Source organism: Chrysochloris asiatica, unplaced genomic scaffold (assembly GCF_000296735.1).
Source record: "Chrysochloris asiatica unplaced genomic scaffold, ChrAsi1.0 scaffold00004, whole genome shotgun sequence".
Lineage (NCBI taxonomy): Eukaryota > Metazoa > Chordata > Mammalia > Afrosoricida > Chrysochloridae > Chrysochloris > Chrysochloris asiatica.
Window position 1 is genome coordinate 37,124,611 of NW_006408522.1, and position 18,473 is coordinate 37,143,083.

At 40.8% G+C, this 18,473-nt stretch overlaps 1 protein-coding gene across 1 annotated transcript in view; it reads right to left on the reverse strand.

Moving 5' to 3' along the window:
- Positions 1-6,592: 6,592 nt before the first annotated feature.
- The window catches only part of THBS1 (thrombospondin 1), a 14,564-nt gene continuing 2,683 nt past the window's right edge, over positions 6,593-18,473 (reverse strand). Inside the window, exons 6-21 of the mRNA XM_006831783.1 lie at positions 17,876-17,969; positions 16,256-16,429; positions 15,627-15,803; positions 15,179-15,352; positions 14,799-14,926; positions 14,532-14,684; positions 13,945-14,163; positions 13,396-13,503; positions 12,608-12,767; positions 12,161-12,279; positions 11,177-11,411; positions 10,760-10,987; positions 10,315-10,586; positions 9,803-9,900; positions 9,557-9,696; positions 6,593-8,722 (exon numbers count right to left, since the gene is read on the reverse strand). Of these exons, the coding sequence (XP_006831846.1) occupies positions 8,715-8,722; positions 9,557-9,696; positions 9,803-9,900; positions 10,315-10,586; positions 10,760-10,987; positions 11,177-11,411; positions 12,161-12,279; positions 12,608-12,767; positions 13,396-13,503; positions 13,945-14,163; positions 14,532-14,684; positions 14,799-14,926; positions 15,179-15,352; positions 15,627-15,803; positions 16,256-16,429; positions 17,876-17,969 (2,487 nt within the window). The 3' untranslated portion in view covers positions 6,593-8,714. The remainder of the gene's footprint in view (positions 8,723-9,556; positions 9,697-9,802; positions 9,901-10,314; positions 10,587-10,759; positions 10,988-11,176; positions 11,412-12,160; positions 12,280-12,607; positions 12,768-13,395; positions 13,504-13,944; positions 14,164-14,531; positions 14,685-14,798; positions 14,927-15,178; positions 15,353-15,626; positions 15,804-16,255; positions 16,430-17,875; positions 17,970-18,473) is intronic.

Here is an 18,473-nt window from a genome sequence, read left to right on the forward strand (position 1 = left end):
AATGAGGAAGTCTTCATCTTTACTTTGAAGTACCATATTTTTGTATAGAATGTCCATAGGAAACAAATGTGCACCGACCTGTATAGCACACATGTTAATTGTGTAAAAATGTGGTATTTCACAGCCTACTGATGAAGGAAGGCATTTAATAAGGTAATTATAGCAGGTGGGACAGGTACCATAAGAGTTTTAAGATAATGTTGTTGTTAGGTGCTGTTGAGTCAGTACCAACTCATAGCAACTTTATGGACAACAAAACAAAACACTGCCCAGTCCTGTACCAACCTCACAACTGTTGCCACCCTTGAGTCCACTGCTACTGTCACTGTGCCAATCCATCTCATTGGGGTCTTTCATTTTTTTTACTGACCCTCTACTTTACCAAGCATGATGTCCTCCACTCGTCTGTCAGTTTGTTGTATTGTGGTGGCGTGTTGCTGTGATTCTGAAAGCTCTGCCACTGGTATTTTAAATATCAGCAGGGTCACCCACAGTGGACGTGTTTCGGACTAAAACAGACTAGGAAGAAGGAGAGATGGACTACTTCTGAATATTTAATCACTAAAAACCTTATGAATAACTTTAAGACAATACTCAGAGGGAATGATGAATACTGGGAATGTAAGGAGTGTGGCATTTAAACTGAGCCTGCAAAAAGGAGTGGTCATTCACTGGGGGCAAGGAGGAGAATATCATGTCAGATGAAGGGCATAGCACTTACGAAGGCATGCAGGTGTGGTCTCGTCAATCCCTTGGCTCATGCATGGGGTGTTGTGGTCTCCTCAGCCACCCCGCCTTCCGCTCTACCCTAATATTTCTTCTCCATGTGTCAAGGCATCATGCCACTTCTCACTGGACTCTCTGAAACTTCAAACCACGTAGATTTTTTAGGTTTATATAACAACTTTTTTGAGATATAATTGACATAGTTGTATTAGTTTCCTGTGATTGCTGCAACAAATTACTACAAACTGGGTGGTAATTGAAACAACAGAAATGTATGCTTTCACAGTTTTGGAGATGAGATATTCTAGATAAAGATGTCAGCAGGCCCACACAGTCCTCTGGAGATTCTGAGGGAGAATGTTTCCTTGCCTCCTCCAACGTCTAGTGGCTGCCAGAGGTCCTTGGGTTATTGCCATATCCTTCCAATCTTGGTCTTTGGTGTGCATCTCAAATACTCTTCTGCCTTTCTCTTACAACGACCCTTGTCATTGGATGTAGGGCCTACTTGAACAATCCAGAGTAATTTCCTCATCCTGGTGTGGCACTGTAGGATAAGCACTGGACTGCTAACCATAAGGTTGGTGGTTGAAACCCACCAGTCACTCCTTGGAAACTCTATATAGGGTTGCTAAGAGTCATAACCAACTTGATGACAATAATAATAAGATCCATCATTACATATGAAAAGATCTTTTTCCCAAATAAAGTAACCTTGAGAGATTACAGGCATTAGGATGTGGGCATATCTTTTTGGAGTCCATCTGTTCAACAATACCAGACAATAAAGTGTTACTTAGTGTATTCACAGAGTTGTGCAATATCACAACACATTTTTCAATATATTTCTTGCCCCCTGAAAGAAACCATGCACCCATTAGTAGTGACTCCCCATTCCTCTCAACTGCCCAGCTCTAGCCAGACACTAATTTACTTTCTGTCTCCATGGATTTGCCTATTTGGAATATTTCATATAAATAGAATCATTTATTATGTGACCTTTTGTGACTGACTTCTTAGACCTAACATGTTTTCAAAGTTCATCTGTTGTTGTTAGGTGCCGTTGAGTCAGTACCAACTCATAGAAACCTTATGCATAACAGAACGAAACACTGTCTGGTCCTATGCCAACCTCACAAGCACTGCTATGCTTGAGCCCATTGCTGCTGCCACTGTGCCAATCCATCTTTTTCTCGGGGGTCTTCCTCTTTTTCACTGACCCTCCACTTGACCAAGCATGATGTCCTTCTCCAGGGACTGGAAAGCTCATCTATGTTGTAGCATTTATCAGTACCTCATTCTTTTTTATTTCTGAATAATATCCCATTTGAATACAACACATTTTATTGATTTGCTCATCAGTCAGTGGACATTTTGGTTCTGTTCACTTTTGAGCCAGTATGGGTAATGTTGTGTGAACAGTTGCGTATAGGTTTTTGTGTGGACACCCAGGAGGAGAATTGCCAGGCTTATGGCAAACTTCTGACGAACCACCAGATTGGTTTAAAAAATGGGCTGTACCATTTTACATTCCCACCAGGCAGATTATCAGGGATCATTTCTCCTTATTCTTTTCTATTGGCGTCTTTTATTTGGTTCTGCCATCAGCTCTGCCTTTTCGGATAGCCTTTGACTAGCCTAGAACAACATCTCCATTCCACTTCTATTAGCGTCATCATTTTTCTTTCACAATGAAGAAATGAGAGACAAACCGTGTTTATCTGCCATAAATGTAACATTGACTTTGGAATTCACCCTGCTTCCCAGAAAGTTAGGAGGCTTGGTAGCATAGGGGTTGGGCTGCAAATCACAAGGTCAGCAGTTCGAATCTACCAGCTGTCCTGTGGGAGAAACATGAGGCTTTCTGCTGCTGTAAAGATTTACTGCCTCGGAAACCCTATACAAGATCGCTATGAGTCGAACCTACCTGACAGCACATAACCACCACCACTCAGAAATTCAATACAAAGTCAAAAAGTGATTTTAATTTCTATTTCCAAAATCATATCCATTTTAGCTTTCAAACTCCCTAAGTTTTTCCTTGAGTGTAAACTCAATGAAGGCAAGCACTTTATCTTTTGCATTTTTTCTTATAAAGTTTATATGCCGTTTAAGGTGAACAATCAATACAAGGGAGCTTCAAAAATTCATGGAAAAATAGAATGAAAAGATAATTTCATCTTCCCATAAACTTTTTGAAGCCTCCGCTGGACTGGTAACCTCAAGGTCAGCAGTTCAAACCTACCTTCTGGGAAACTGTATACAGGTTTGCTAAAATTCAGAACTGACTGGATGGTATACAATCACGTGATTATTGTTTTATGGGTAGAAGGGCTCGATGTTTTTATAAGCTGAACTATTTTTTTAGTTACGTACACTTGTCTGGTTGTCTACTAACTGTGGGTATTGTTTGTATGTACAGATGAACTGGAGATCGAAGATGTAACAGAAGAATGTCAAGAATCTTAATTCAGCAAAACCTTGCTGGAGGTCCTTTTGTGAAAGTTGGTAAATTATATTATTTCTATCTTCCCCTGAACTCTTTGAATTCATTGTTATTGAACATTCCTCAGGTAATGGTTTTGTCATTTGAATTCCCTTTCTGTGGATTACATTTCCTTGATGTTTGAGACTTATCAGGTAATTACTTAATGGCTTTTCTTTCTTGAAACTCTTAGAAAATTGTTTTTTATTTCTAATTTTATGACAGCAGGGATATATTATAGAAATGAACATTTTAATGAGTGTGTGCTGTGTTAAAACGAACTGAAGTTGTGTTGTTGAAACAAGCTATGATTGTTTTGTATTTGATTTTATATATTTTAACCTCATTGTGGTTCAGACAGATTGCGCTTAGCATGGCTTTTGTTTTGGGCTGGCTTTTCCTCCTTTTCTTCTAATGCTTGTTAAGTAAGTACACCTTGTCTTTGGAATAAATGAATTTTCTTAGCAAAGCAATGTTAGGATAGCCTGTACTACCTTATTAGCAGTGAGAGTTTTCTTACGTAGGAGTTTGAATTATTTCACAAATTAATTTCAATTTATCTTCCTTCAGAGTTTGAGTCTTTCAGAATACAGCAAATCTCTCTCTCTCTCTCTCTCTCTCTCTCTCTCTCTCTCTCTCTCTCTATATATATATATATATATATATATATATGTGTGTGTGTGTGTGTATACCTGCCTATCTGTCTATCTATCTATGCATCTATCTATCTATATCTATCTATATTGCTTGTTTCTTCTGTACTATTTAAAAAGAGAGGTTTGTCTAGTTATAAGTCAGTAACCTAGACTTGAGAAAATGTTGTCAACTCTCTGTAAGATGAATTATGTTTAGAACTAGAAGTTCAATTTATTTCTAGTTCAAAGACGAGCTGACAGTTACGCTGCCTTTCATGAAATTCAGAGTACTGTATTATACCATTATTCATTTTTGTGGCTCCATGTCTATCTGCTCGTATTGGATAACATTAACGACTACTCACATCAAATTTCCTTGACTTTTTCATGAGGGATTCTATAGCTACTACTTTCAAGGGGTGTCCATAGGCAAGTTGATTGTCTATTTCAGTTTCTTACTTATGCTGAGGTCAGTGAGCCTCACTGTCATTGTAATTGATCTTGACACCTAGAGTGTCCTTATGGAAGATCAGCAGCAGTTCTGATTTCAGACTGGTAGGAAGGACATGTGACACTCCTGTATGTTGTCAGGTTTCGGAGTGTGTGCTATGGGTGGGAATTTAGAATGGGGACAGAAAGGAGGCTGCATTGCCCACCAGCCTTTCAAGGAGCTCAGCTTTCTAATGCATCCCTGGAAGTTTGGTGTGTGTGTGTGTGTGTTAATGAGAGAGAGAATGATAAAGAGAGGGAAAGAGAGAGCAATGAACTTACTAGCCTTGGAGGTAGTCGCTCTGTTAAGAGACAACTGCTCTCAGAACAACTGATATGGAAAAGGATTTCATACTAGCACTGCTAAGGACTGACTTACAGTATGGCTTTATATTGGCTGTTTCTACAGTGGTATTTGGGGGCGTAGTTTAGAGGAAGAGAAGGAAAACAGAGTGATCTTAAGTAATGAATTTTGTATTTAGAGAGTTGATACCATTCTAAAATATGCCAACTAAGGGTCACTCTAAACAGGACTGGCAAAGTGTATATATAATTCAACACAAAAGCCCGGATTACAAAATAAAAACTCACCCTGATTTAAGAGAAAGTGGTCTTATAAAAATAGTAAGAATTTTTTTTAAGTTTCCCTCTGCTCCCAGTACCCTCAAATATGATACGGAAGAAAAGCTCTGTAAGAAAAAGAGCTCATTCATGTTGGGAATGAATTTGGGGGTTTATAATTTGAGGTTTTTCTACTATAATACTTAGGAAATGACTGGCACCACCTTGTTGTAAATTCCTGTAGGATCTAAGGTTTACTGCACTTCAGTGTAACTCTCCCTGAAACACATGACAATAAACTCTTGTCAGAGGAAAACTTCAGTCACCTCAGTGAGGTGGTGTTAATTTGTAACAAGTCTTTTATTTCACTGTAGCCTACTGATTTAAAGGTCACCTTCTGAGTGAGTATGAAACATGCCCAGAAGCAAAAAAAAAAAAAAAAAATTCTGGTGCCATATCCTTTTTCTGTCCCATCTTGGTATTTTCAGTCAATTCTGTTCTGCCGTCTAAAAGCAATTTTGAGTTCTCTCTCAGACCTTCACAGGTTGAACTGTTTGGGGACCGAATGATGTTGTTTCCTATATTATCTTCTTGAATTCAGTTCGCCAAATTCTACAACCGCTGTAACACTTCCTAACCCTTGCTTCTTCACCTGAGCATGATACAATGACTTGACAATTTGTATTTGCCTATGATCATGCTACCCCAGACAAGCGTTCTGAGAGAAATAGAGAAAAATCAACAAGGGAAGAGAATGCTTACTTACTCAGTAGTCTTTTCCAGTGTTTGATGGACCTTAAAACCAGAGGCTTTTATCTGCTTGTAAAACTGGTGCTGCAGGATCATGCTCTGGACTGCAGGTTGGTTTGAACTTCTAGGTTGGTCATTCAAAGCCACCGTTCACTCCTAGGAAACCCTACACCAGGTTGCTATGAGTAGGAACCAACTCAACGGCACTTAACAAGTACTAGAAATTTATTGTTCATGTTCTATATTAAGTGCCATGGAGTCAGTTCCAACTCATAGTGACCCTTTATAGGGTTTCATAGGAGCAGCTGGTGGGTTTGAACTGCCAACTTTGCAGTTAGTAGTCCATTTCTTATCTTACAGCAACACACCATCAGAAATTCAAGGTCTCCTTAATCTAAAACTTGGACTTTTTTTTTTTTTTCCTTTCTTTCTAGGATTCAGTCCAAATTCTGCATTTCTCTATGCACTTGTTTTGGATCATTAATAAAAGGTATTATTTATTTTCCTCCAAATGTGATACTTACATTTGGCACAACATTTCAAGCACAATTCCTCCATTAAATATACCATCTCCACAACATGCAATCATGTTGTCAGCCCAGAGCCAAGCATTCCATGTGTTTAACACCTGTTTTTCCCTTTGTTTTCATTGTTCTCCTTAGAAACAGAAGTGAACTTTGGGAAGGAATCAGTAAAGGACATTTAATAAACATACATATCTTTAGGGGGGGGACCCCATGTTTTAGAGGTCTTCTCTTTGTATGGATTTCACGTTAGGCTCACTTGTTATTGTTTCTTTTATTCAACAAATTCAGCAAACGTGTATTCTAGAACAAGGTCTGAGTAATTCCGTTTACTTAAATATATGCTGTATCAGTCTAAGAATGGCATTTAGTCATACCTCATAAAGTAAAGCCAGTAGAAAACAAACAAACATGGGCACAGTAAGTATAAATATAAATTTCCATATGGTTTATTGTTGTTCCTGTTACATAAGAAATAGCAATATACAATGTACACGGCTTTAGAATGTAAAATGGATAAAAATGTGTACAAAAAAAAGCACATTCCTAGAAAAAGGTATTGGCAAATAGTAAAAACTAGGGGTGTTAAAAAGCAAAAAACGAAACAAAGCGAAAAAGAAGAAAAACCAACAATTGTTCAATTCAGTGTGCAAATATTTTATAAAAATAGAAATACTAACTCTACAGGCAATATTTCTTGATAAATTATTTAAATAGCATATCTACACAATCTGAGATATCTATTCCAATGACAATGAGAAAATAATTTATAAAAACAAAGCAATGGCATACAAGATGACAGGAAAAAAAACAAAAAACCATAACTTTCAGAAATTGTATTTAACATTTCAATGCTATCTCCTTATTGGGAATTCTTTTCTTCAAAGAATTTTTATACTATATACAACATTGACTTTTTTTTTAAGGTACTACAGTAGCTTTAAGTTTGTTAGACACTTAAACTCTTTCTGCTTGATCCAAAAATTCTTTTCTCAGTCACACAACAAATGAGGTAATATTTGTATGTAAGTTTCACCTTTATCATTTTTTTTCTCTTTTGGAAAAATGAAAAAAAAACAAGTATATATGCTTTTCTTTTCCCTGGCAATAGGCAAATGGGCTGGGGGTAAAACAGTATGTAAGGGCCTCCTGGCTTTCACTGTTATCTAAAAGTACTTGTAAATGTATAACCAGCTAATTCCATTTGAAAAGACAAAACAAACAAGTGAAAAAAAAAAAGAATCTAAATCATTCACTCTAAGCGCAAAGTGGAGGACAGCTGTGTCTCTCCTTTACCTTGTGCCATTCTTAGGAGCTATCTGCTGATAAATCTCCACCACCTGACCTCAAACACTTTCCATACAAAACCTAAATTCCAGGTAGAACAGAGTTAATAAATAATCTGTATTTACAATCTTACAGTCATGAAGACTTGGAACAAAGATGATATGATATGGATAGTCCTTAACGCTTCTTCCTGTTCCATGAATAGTCCTTCAGTCAGATCCTCCAGAATAGGTAAAAAATAAATATCTTACATTGTAAATAAAGCATTTGTCAAACAAAAACAAAACAAACAAACAAAAACTACAAATCAAAAGAGAGAATTAGAAAATAAAAACAAAAACAGGAAAGGAATGTTTTTAGTTGATAGTTTTGTGCCTTTCTAACCATAGAAATCTAAGCACAGCTGCCTCTCCCTTGGGAGACAGCCTTGTGCTCACTGAGATGGTAGGTTTTCCCATTTTCCTGCTACATCTACACAAGCTACATCTGGGATAAAGCTAACAGCTGCAATGTACCCAGGCCATGGCAGCCAGCGCTGTCGTACTGATTTCATTCTGACTCCCTATTCTGGCCACCACAAGTGATACATAAAGAATAGGTGCCAGAGAGGAAGTCCAGAAGCCAGTCTTTTCCTCTCTTCCCTGCTTCTATTTAAGTGCCTAGTTATGTGGGTTAATCAGCTAACATTGGTCAGCATCATGAAATCCAACAATAGTTTTCAATCCCCTGAAGATGATTAGTACTGAACATGTAACAGTTCGTCCATATATTCTTTAATTTTTTTTTTTTTGGGGGGGGGAGGAGGAGGTAAATACCATCCCCTTTGGCCCCTGTTTTCCCTTTTCCTGAGGGAGTATGTCAGGGGTGGTTTTGGTTCCTAATCCTAGTGAAAGCTCTCCCTTCTCTCACAAGCCTGAAAATGCTGCTGAGTCCACTACTCAGACAAGGCCTCACAATAGCGCCAGGTTCTGATGAAAGCAGAGTGGAGCAGGCATCTTCCCAATGGAACCAAGGCGATGTTTGTGCTTCCAAAGCAATTGTTTATACTCTTCTTATTCCTTGGAAGATGAATGCTAAGTCTGTTTTTGAAAACTGCATTTTCTTGAGGCAGGTCATACATCCGAGGAGCCCATGCTGATGCAAGCAGAAAGAAAAAGGAAGAAGGGAGGAGCGATCCTGGGGTTTTCCTCGAGCTCAGGGTTCCAGAAGGTGCAATACCAGCATTGGTTAAGATCAGTCTTTTGATCACCAGTTAGATGATTAGGAATCTGTTAAATAAATAAACACATAATAAGCACATAAATACAAACTCATTTCTAAAGACACTGCCATTTTATTATCAGTTAATAACCACCTACATACATCTTTACTTTCATGATGACAAAAGCATTATTTTAAGATTGTTTAAGCATGTTAACATTGAATCTTATTATCGGACACTGATGCCAGGAAAGTGACACAGTGTAATCTTCCAGAATGTATGCTATGTTTTGAGGGAGTTTAATTTAAAAAATTTTAGGTTTACTTAGATGACATTCCTAATTCTTTTGTTTGTTTAAGTAAAATCAACTGTCTTTCTTTTCCGATTGGTCTAGGAGGCATCAGGCCTTAGCCCAGTCAACATTTAAGTAGTTGTTTTGTGGCTGGTCGTGATGAGAACTCAAGTAATAATTGTGTGAGAAAGATGGGAGTAAAACTAAGGTTAAAAAGTGAAAATTAACATGCCAACATGAAGGCAGTGCTTCTTGCCCTTCTTTGTATATAGGTAAAGATTGTTAAACAATAATTTAAGATCTATAAACATGTACAGTTTTAAAGACAAGTGTCAGAATTGTAGTCTTAGTTGTACAGGAGTTTGCCTGTGGTTTACTTCTGCACTTTAAGAAAAGCACAGATTGCTTAGGTAAATGAATATTAAGGATTCAGAATTTCATAAGCTACACTTTATAGGAATTGTTTCATTTTTATCACTGTGTGCTCCAAAGCAAAGTATCAATAACGCTGTCTCTAAAATAGTCTTTATATGAGACGCCCATAATTGGCATTCTTGACATGTGAGTCAGACATGCTGACTGTCCATGAACCGGTACTATTGCTCCTACCTCTGCATTCGTATTTCAGGTCGGAGAAGAATACCATTTCTTGAGAGAAGACAAACAACCCTAGCCTGCCACCAGCATAGGTTTTGTCATAAATGGGTCCTGAGTCAGCCATGATTTTCTTCCCTTCATACATCACCACTCTGCAGGGGGGAAAACGTAAAATCCCTTTAGTGAAACCCCTCCTCTTTGGTGTCCTTCTTCCCCATCAGCATGGCTGTCAGTGAAATGTCATTAGCGTGGTCTTACCTAATGAAGCCTGTCTTTGGCCTGTGGCTGAGACGCCATCTGTAGGCGGTAAAGTCTTTCCAGCCTATGTTACGAGGGTCATGCCATAAGGTCCGTACCTGAGGAAAAAGGAAACGGTGAAACAAAGCTCCATCAAGAGAAGATAAATACTTTGCTCTATCACAAATGGTGCCTGGAAGGCACCAAGCTGACCCAAATTAGAGGGTTGCAGTGTAGAATTTTTTCTAAAACAGCCATCATTTGGGGTGTGCCCTTAAACATCCATATAAGGCAGTCCCAGAGAAGGGACAAAACTAAAACTACCCTTGGATTGAAGGGGAACTCTTGGGCACAGCTAGCTCCCCTCTCAGACACAGTTCTGTTTTCATGAAGCTGAGCTTAGTATTACTAGTGGTGATGAAGGAAACTTTCTATCTAAGACTCCTCGTTGGCAATCTTAGCCAACAGCAATGTCCCCAGTGTTAAACAAGCACCCATGGACTCTCTCCCTTCTCTAAGACATGATTCCTTACCTGGCCAGGGGTATTTCCTGTGTGCCACAGAGCATTCCGCAAGTGCTCGCCAGGCCCCGTGGTAGAGTTCACAACTTTCACAGAAAGGCCTGAGTATCCCTGAGCTATTGTGGGGTGGCTGTCCCAGTAGGATTGGGTGATCTGCTTCCACATCACAACATAGAAGCGGCTGCTGGACTGGTAGCCAAACACAAATCCAGCATAGTCATCGTCTCTTTCAGTGTTGATGAAGAAAGTACCGCTGAAGTCCACAGCATTAAACTCATCATAACCTGGAAGATGAGGTCAGACCACAGGTTAAAACCGACAGCTCTGTTACATTCTTGGACATCCTTACTACCCACAAAGACTATGCTAAAGATGCATACATGCAACTGCCAGCTTTTATATTTGCTTCTTTCCCACAAATGCACTAGTTTTCTCATTTTCAGAACTCACGACTCACCTACAGCAAGCCCCGGATCACAGTTGACAGTCTGGACAAGCTCTTTACCCTGATGGCGTACCACCCAGTTAGGATCATTTTGGGATGTTCCTTTAGGATCTAGAGGAATCATCTGGAATCGGCGGAAATCGGTCTCACTGATATCTACATTCTCAGGACAGATGTCATCGATGTCTGGCACATTGTCATGGTCAAAGTCATCTTTGCAAGCATCACCTCGACCATCGCCTAAGGTCAGAAAAAAAGCAAGAGTTGTGTGACCTTCGGAAATACTCTTATTGGTATCAGAGAGTCACCGTTTTGTCAAACTTGTCAGCCTCATCTCAGATGCATTCAGCTTCATGTTAATTTCCTGAATTTGCCAAGTCATGTGGTTTAGTAACTAACTCTTCTTAAAAAGTGTTCCAACTGACTCACCATCCGAGTCCTTCTGGTCAGGGTTGGGCACAAGTCTGCAGTTGTCCCTGTCATCAGGAATGCCGTCATTATCGTCATCGTGGTCACAGGCATCCCCTTTGCCATCTTTGTCGTGGTCAGCCTGGTTGGCATTGGGCACATAAGGACAGTTATCCAGGTTGTTCTGGTGGCCATCTTCATCAATGTCCTCATTGCTGTCACAGGTATCTCCAATGCGGTCTGAATCAGAGTCCAGCTGCAAGAGGAGACAGAGAGGAGGGTAAATTGAAGTGTAAGACGTTGATGTTGAATATAACTAATGTCCTACACAAGGGAAAAATTTCCAATACTTGATATGGTCCATTGGAGTTTCATGTTTATGTACTACTGCAAAAAACAAACAAACAAACAAAAAACGAAAAAAAAAAACCCCAGCAATACTGACATTTAATTTTAAAGCTTTTCTTCTGGATCTTTCTTTTCATATGATAATGTGAAATACTTTCAGCCATGGAAACTGTTTGGCAAATATCTATTGGTAGCATTCCCTAGCATGGGTAGGGAATCTTATGCCAGACACTCGTAAAGAGTTAACAAAGAAACAGGATTTTTCCAGGTTCTGAAAGTATTTTTTTGTTTGATGATTTCCTTACCAATTCGATTATTTCATTATCATAATGACGGTTATCATAGGAGCATTTTTGTCCCCCAGTTCTTAGTCTTAACTGTGATTAATATTATTCTAGAGTTGTTACTCATATTCATTCTCTATATAGTTTATCTTAAGTAATATCAATGCTAGGTCATGCTGAGCAAGTCACATTGGTCTTTTTGAAGACGAGACTAATGATACAGGATCTTCATATTAAAGAACTAAGGACCTACTTTATAAAGAGCCCACACAAGGTAAACTGTGTACATGAAAATATGTGTGTATCAGTTGTGAACCCTGAGAAGAACGGCCTAGAAAGACCACTTTCCTGAAAGATGGAGCAGCCCACCAACCTGATCTGGATTATGTTCCAGGGGGCAGTTATCACACTGGTCTCCAACCCCATCCATGTCAGTATCCCGCTGATCAACATTGTAGACATACTGGCAGTTGTCTCTTTCATTGAGGATACCTGCGGAGGTCAAGGGACACATAAGAGCTGAATCTCTACCCTTGACTATTTCAACCGAACCACACACTAACAGCCAGGACAGGAGAGAAGTTAGAGCATGCTGAAAGCTGAGTATGCGGGCCATCACTTAGGAGCCCTGGTGGTGTATGGTTACAAGCTGGGCTGCTAACTGCAAAGTCAGCAGTTAGAACCCACCAGCTGCTTTGTGGGAAAAAGATAAGGCTTTCTCCTCCCGCAAAGCTTTACAGCCTCAGAAACCCTATGCAGGGTGGTTACCATCCACTGCCATTAACCAGGGGCCTGCCTGTAGGTAAGGGGTGCTTCTTACCATCACCATCGATGTCTGCCGCACAGGCATCTCCTTCCCCGTTGTTGTCGGTGTCAGCCTGGTCTGGGTTGTGGTTGTAGGGGCAGTTGTCACAGCGGTCTCCCACATCATCTCGGTCATAGTCATACTGGGCTGGGTTGTAGTGGAATGGACAGTTGTCCTGTAAAGAGACGAAACAGAGCACTTTACGACATTGCCAGTGAAACTGGCTCAAGTCTCAAACCACAATATATACGGAACTGCGAAAGTCTGTAATCATTATGTTCTGTTTAGTGGACCATTGTTGTTGTTGAGTGCCATTGAGTCAGTTTCGACTTCTAATGACCCTGTTAGGGTTTCTGAGGAGCAGCTAGTGGGTATTTAGTGTAAAATGATGGCCAAAGCTACAAGCCTTGATATTAACAAATAAACAATGGAATCCTGTTGGCTGCAAGTCAGTGAGATATAAAATATTATCTAGCATCTCAGTTCTCAGTACGCCCAGAATACATTTTTACTATAACTGGACAAAGTACCATCTACTTATATGTTATAATTTCTTGCTCAAGAAAGAGTGGGTGGAAACTCAAACAAACCAAGACTGTGATATAAACAGAATGGTCATTAACAATTCTCTTGGCAGTACCTAGGTTCTCAAACTACTGAAAACACAATGAATACTCTCTAATTATCCTAGATATCAGCCTGGTATTTTTCTTTATAACACTGTAACTTCCTTGAATCAAAGCATTTCAGGCTGTTGCTGAATAGGAAAGATGAAAGGAGAAAGGGAAGCGTTTTGTTTTTACCCGATCATCTAGGATTTTATCATTGTCATCGTCATTATCACAGGCATCCCCAATTCCATCCTTGTCATAATCTTCCTGTCCTGAGTTGGGAAGGTTGGGGCAGTTATCCTAGGAAAGAGAATGCACACATACTACAGTGTCAGTCTATAGTCCCTTTATTTGGCGCACATCCAGACATTCCAAATAGAGAGAGATGAAGGTTGCTTTGTAACAGAATATATTTAATGCGTTTAGTGAAAAAAAATAAAATCTTTTCTTGGGGATATATATATAATGTATATAAATGCTCTTGGCTTTATAAATACTGTGAACACAGGCATACTCTGCTGGTATTTGGTGACATAGTGAACATGTATGGACAGAACAACTGACTATGGAACACAGCCATAAAAGGAGCTTCCCCGTTCACATGGTTGGTGCCAAGTGATGTAAAACCAAAGAGAACTGGTGCTGCTCTGCCTTTAATCTTGCAGTCATTTGCAAGCTTTGAACGTTTCAGGTTCCTTGGCATGCTCTTCTGATAAGGTACACAGGGAAGCTACTACTTACCTTTTTGCAGTGGTAAGTTGCATTGGCCACACAGACCAGGTCCTCATTGGGCCAGCCGTCAAGGTCCGTGTCTTCCCCGCAGATGATGCCATTGCCTGCGTAGCCAGGCTTGCACTCACAGCGGTACATGGGGTCGCTGTAATGGCCCAGGTAGTTGCACTTGGCGTTCTTGTTGCAGTCGTGTGTTCCGTCTGTGCAAGGGTTGCGGGGCTTGCACACCTGAGAGTACAACATCCCGAGGTTAACCCAGAGACTTCCAAAGAAGACTCCAGATCCCTATTATCTATGAGGAGATGTTCCATGTGAAAGACTGTGGGCTACCTTTTGTCCTTCCCTGTTTTCTCCTGAGGATGTTCAGGCTACAAGCTAACACTACTTTCTGTTTCTTGTTTCATTGCTTAGGACATAGACATTGACCAATTCATCTGCACACAAATTACTTAGAGCAGTATTTTCAAATGGGGTGGGCGCAAACTAGATTACATATTCATCCTCCTTTTTTGTTTTTGATGAAATGACATTCTCCCTTTGCCTCACTGTCTCTGTAAGGGCACCATGCCTCTATCCACTCATCCAGTCTACTCTACCTGTTTGTTGGCAGCGGCATGCTTGACACCCCGACCGAAGGGCTGCGGGCCAGTGAAGCGAGGTGGACAGGGCAGGCAGTTGTAGCCGGGGTCTGTGTTCTTACACCTGTGCTCTCCGTTGTGGTTGAAGCAGGCATCAGGCACTTCCTTGCACTATGGAAGAAACAACAGTTTGCCTAATGTTTAGCAAATGCCACCATTTAAGAAAATGACTAGAAGTGAGCTACTTCCTGAGATGTATGCAGCTCTGAGCCATCAGTTCCTCACCTCATCAACATCTTTGCACTGGATGCCATTTCCACTGTAACCCGCAGGACAAGCACCACATTTCCAGCTGCCATCAGGGTAGCTGGTGCACTTGGCACCGGCAAAGCAGGGGTTGGACAGACATCCATCTGAGACAAGGCGAGAGAGACGGGCAAATGGTTAGTCTAAGCTCCTGATACCACCAAGCTGGCCATGAGAAAACAGTACAGTGTAAGATAGAGTGTTTATGCAACTCAACTGTGTTGGTATTATACTGTCAATATCTGTGGTTTAGAATAATTAGACCACTCAGGACTATTCAAAGTTGGAACCACTTTGACTGCTGACTGTGATACTATTAAGTCAAATGGAGGAATTAGTTCCTGGGCTGCAAGACTCACCAATTGGACAGTCCTGCTTGTTGCAGATCTGGCTTTCTGTCACATCACCAAAGCAGTCCTTGCCTCCAAACTGGGGTGTGGGGTTGTTGCAGAGCCGGCTTCGTTTCTGGACTCCTCCACCACAGGTGGTAGAACAGATGTCCCATGGTGACCAGGGACCCCAGCCTCCATTGACTATAAGAGAGTGAATCACATGCCAAAAGTAAGGTTACTTTTCAAAATCCCTGCTGTCATACAAGATTCCTCTAAACGTGTTCTAGAAACTTCTGTTTCCTTGACACATGGAAAGAATATTTGGGACAAGGGTAAGATAGTCTTTTTTTTGTTCCATTAGAAGCAGCTGCTGAGCAGGCAGGAGTTTGCTTCTATTTGTTTCCCTAGTAAGTAGCCTTCCCCCCTCATGACCCGCAGATGCCAGGGCACCAGCTGTGTATCAGCGTGCGCTCACTTGGGCAGGCGGCTTTCTCGCAGGCTTTGGTCTCTCGAGCTTCGCCTTCACATGGCTTCCCATTCATCTGGGGGCTGGGAGAGTTGCAGAGTCGGATCCTGGTGATGACACCGCTGCCACATGTTACAGAACAAGATGACCACGGGGACCAGTGGCTCCAGCCTCCATCCTGTTTAACTAAAGTACAAAAGCTGATGGTCACAAATGGTGCTGGCTTGGAACTAGCCAAATAGCAGCCCTCCTCATGGGCAGAGAGAAATATTTCCAGGGTCTGGTTAAGGGTAACTAAGCCTAGTATGTAGCAGAAATTGGCTCATGGCCACAAATCCAAATGCAAACACGGAGCATTCTCTGCCAGATAGATGGTAGGTTATGTTTCGTTGTCTTTGTGGAATGATGTTATATGGTGATGCAACATTACTATGAGCCAGACTCTGTGCATCATCTAACTGTGACCTTTGCAACAACTACTAAGGCCTATTATTATCCCAATTTTACAAAAGAGGAGCGAGCCTCACCGAGGGTAAGTTGTGCTCAAGGCTGGGATTGGGATTCAGATCCCAAGATTCTATAACCTGCCCTTGTAACCTCTATGCTAGAATGATGTCAATGAGGACCAAGATGCTTACATCTCTTGTCACATTCCTGAATGTGGCAGGTTCGAGTCTGGACTGAAGAGCCCTCACATCGGTTGTTGAGGCTATCACAGGAGCGGCCACGCTGCTGAATCCCATTGCCACATGTCACAGAACAGGAGGTCCACTCAGACCACGGTGACCAGCCATCATCTGCAGAGTCGCTGGCTGCAGAGGAAACAGGCCATTTAGTGCACAGTCACTAAGACAGGCTAGGCTATTTTTGAGACTTCTCTGTTTAGGACTTTTGCCAGAGGGTGAAAATATAGTTCTTAGCCCAAAAGTCAAAGAGTTTACCCCACGTCATTACACTGACAGCTCTGGGATGATGGGATGTTTTGCCTGGATCAGTAGAGCTAACCTTCTTAACAATGCTCTTATTTGCTCCCACTGCTCTCCTCTAGCAACATTTCAGGTTGAGTGGCCCTTTACCAGTTTGAGAAATCTGGGCAGGTATTTCTAGTTTCAGGCTTTCAGGAGTATGGCAGCTTACAGAATTCCTTCAGCCCTTCAGAGGAGCCTCAGAGCATGTGTTTGACAGATGAGCTTGAAGGCTGCTTAGTGGCTGTTGCCTCTAACTCCAATTAGGTCATGAGGTTAATCAATTTGTTACTCCTCTTACCCTAGCAATTTGGTCTTTCTCTGCACATATTTTCACAAGAAGAGAATGTGTTTGTTTGCCATCTGCCCAGGCACCATGACTATAATCACAGTGAGTTGTACCAAACAGAAGACAGAGTACTTGTTTTCCTTTGCCATCAGTTGGAAGTTTTCCCAGATAGTCCTGATTCAAGTTCAGAACTTTTTCCTTTTAACCCAGACCTTAAGTGGATGTTGAGCAAAAATATGAGGGGGGCTTCAAAAAGTTTATGGAGAAATAGAATTAAGAGATGAGATTTTTACATGAAGTTTTTAAAGTCCCCCTCATAGATATATACAAATGATCATTACAGTGCCAATATCGCTAACATAGTCCCTGGATGGGACTGGTCCTTGAGGCCTGTGTGTATGTGTGTATATAGGGCAAATGCTACTTTCCATTCCTCCACCCCCTTAGTTGTGATGAATCATTTTTAAGACATACCTATTACATTAAACACTGTCTTAGCAAAGTGATTCATACAGACAAAAACCAGAGATAAGGTTTCATAACACAATATCGTGCCTTATTTCTTTTAGTGTCCCAGAACTCAAACTGCTCTTATTCTGTTAGGCCTCCTATTCTGCAGATAAAATAGAGATAACTACTTAAAAGGCCCCATTCAAGTTCAGTGCTCACATCAAACAATTATCTATTTCTTTAGTGAGCAGCTCTCCTTAGCTCTGTGCCTCTAAGGCCAAGTCCTACAAACAGTCCAGTCTGAGCTATTGTTGCCACATACTCATCTCTGTTTAACATCAGAATCAAGCTATACCAAGATCAGAATTGTCGGTACTATCATGCAGTTGAGGAATTAGATTAAGTCCTGATGGGAGTGTTGGGCTCCCTACAGCAGATAAGATGTCAGTTAACCAGTTGCTGAAGCAATAAATGGGATGAAAACACAGCTGTCTAGGATGTATGCAGACCCGACCTAAGCACTGAAGAATAATTATGCAGTTTCAGGAACTTACGCCAACACCGTGGGCAACATTCTCCATCAGGCACTGTGGCGTTAGAACAGGGCATAATGGGGCAAGATATTTTTTTGCAGATGGTAACTGAGTTCTGCAGGGAAGAGGGAGGGAAAGATTGGTTACTAAACATATTACAAACAGAAGTTACATGTTATAAGATTTCGATTAGGAGCTGAAAAATGGTCTGGGCTGTCAGTGCTCTGCTGGAACGCCTTTGACAGATGTCACTATCATGTTTGCAGATTCTGCTGTCACAGATAGTTCTCGTGCTAATCATTAGTCACTCCCTTCCATGGGGAGAGCTTTCTTATTGCTACTTAGTCAAAGGCAGATGTTGCAGCATGCATAATTTACTCAAGGGGAACCACCAAACATCATGGTGCCTCAAATCTACTGAACACACCAAAAAGTTCATAGAAAAACAGAATTGAAAGACAATGAACTTTTCCCATGAATTTTTTGAATGAAGCCCTCTTGTATTAACGAACAGACATATCAGAGCAATTAGGGAGAAGATCAAAGAAGAATGTGCCAACAAGGTTTTATTTCCACTGAAATATAAGCAAATAAATTATTCAGATGGCTTAGATTTTTT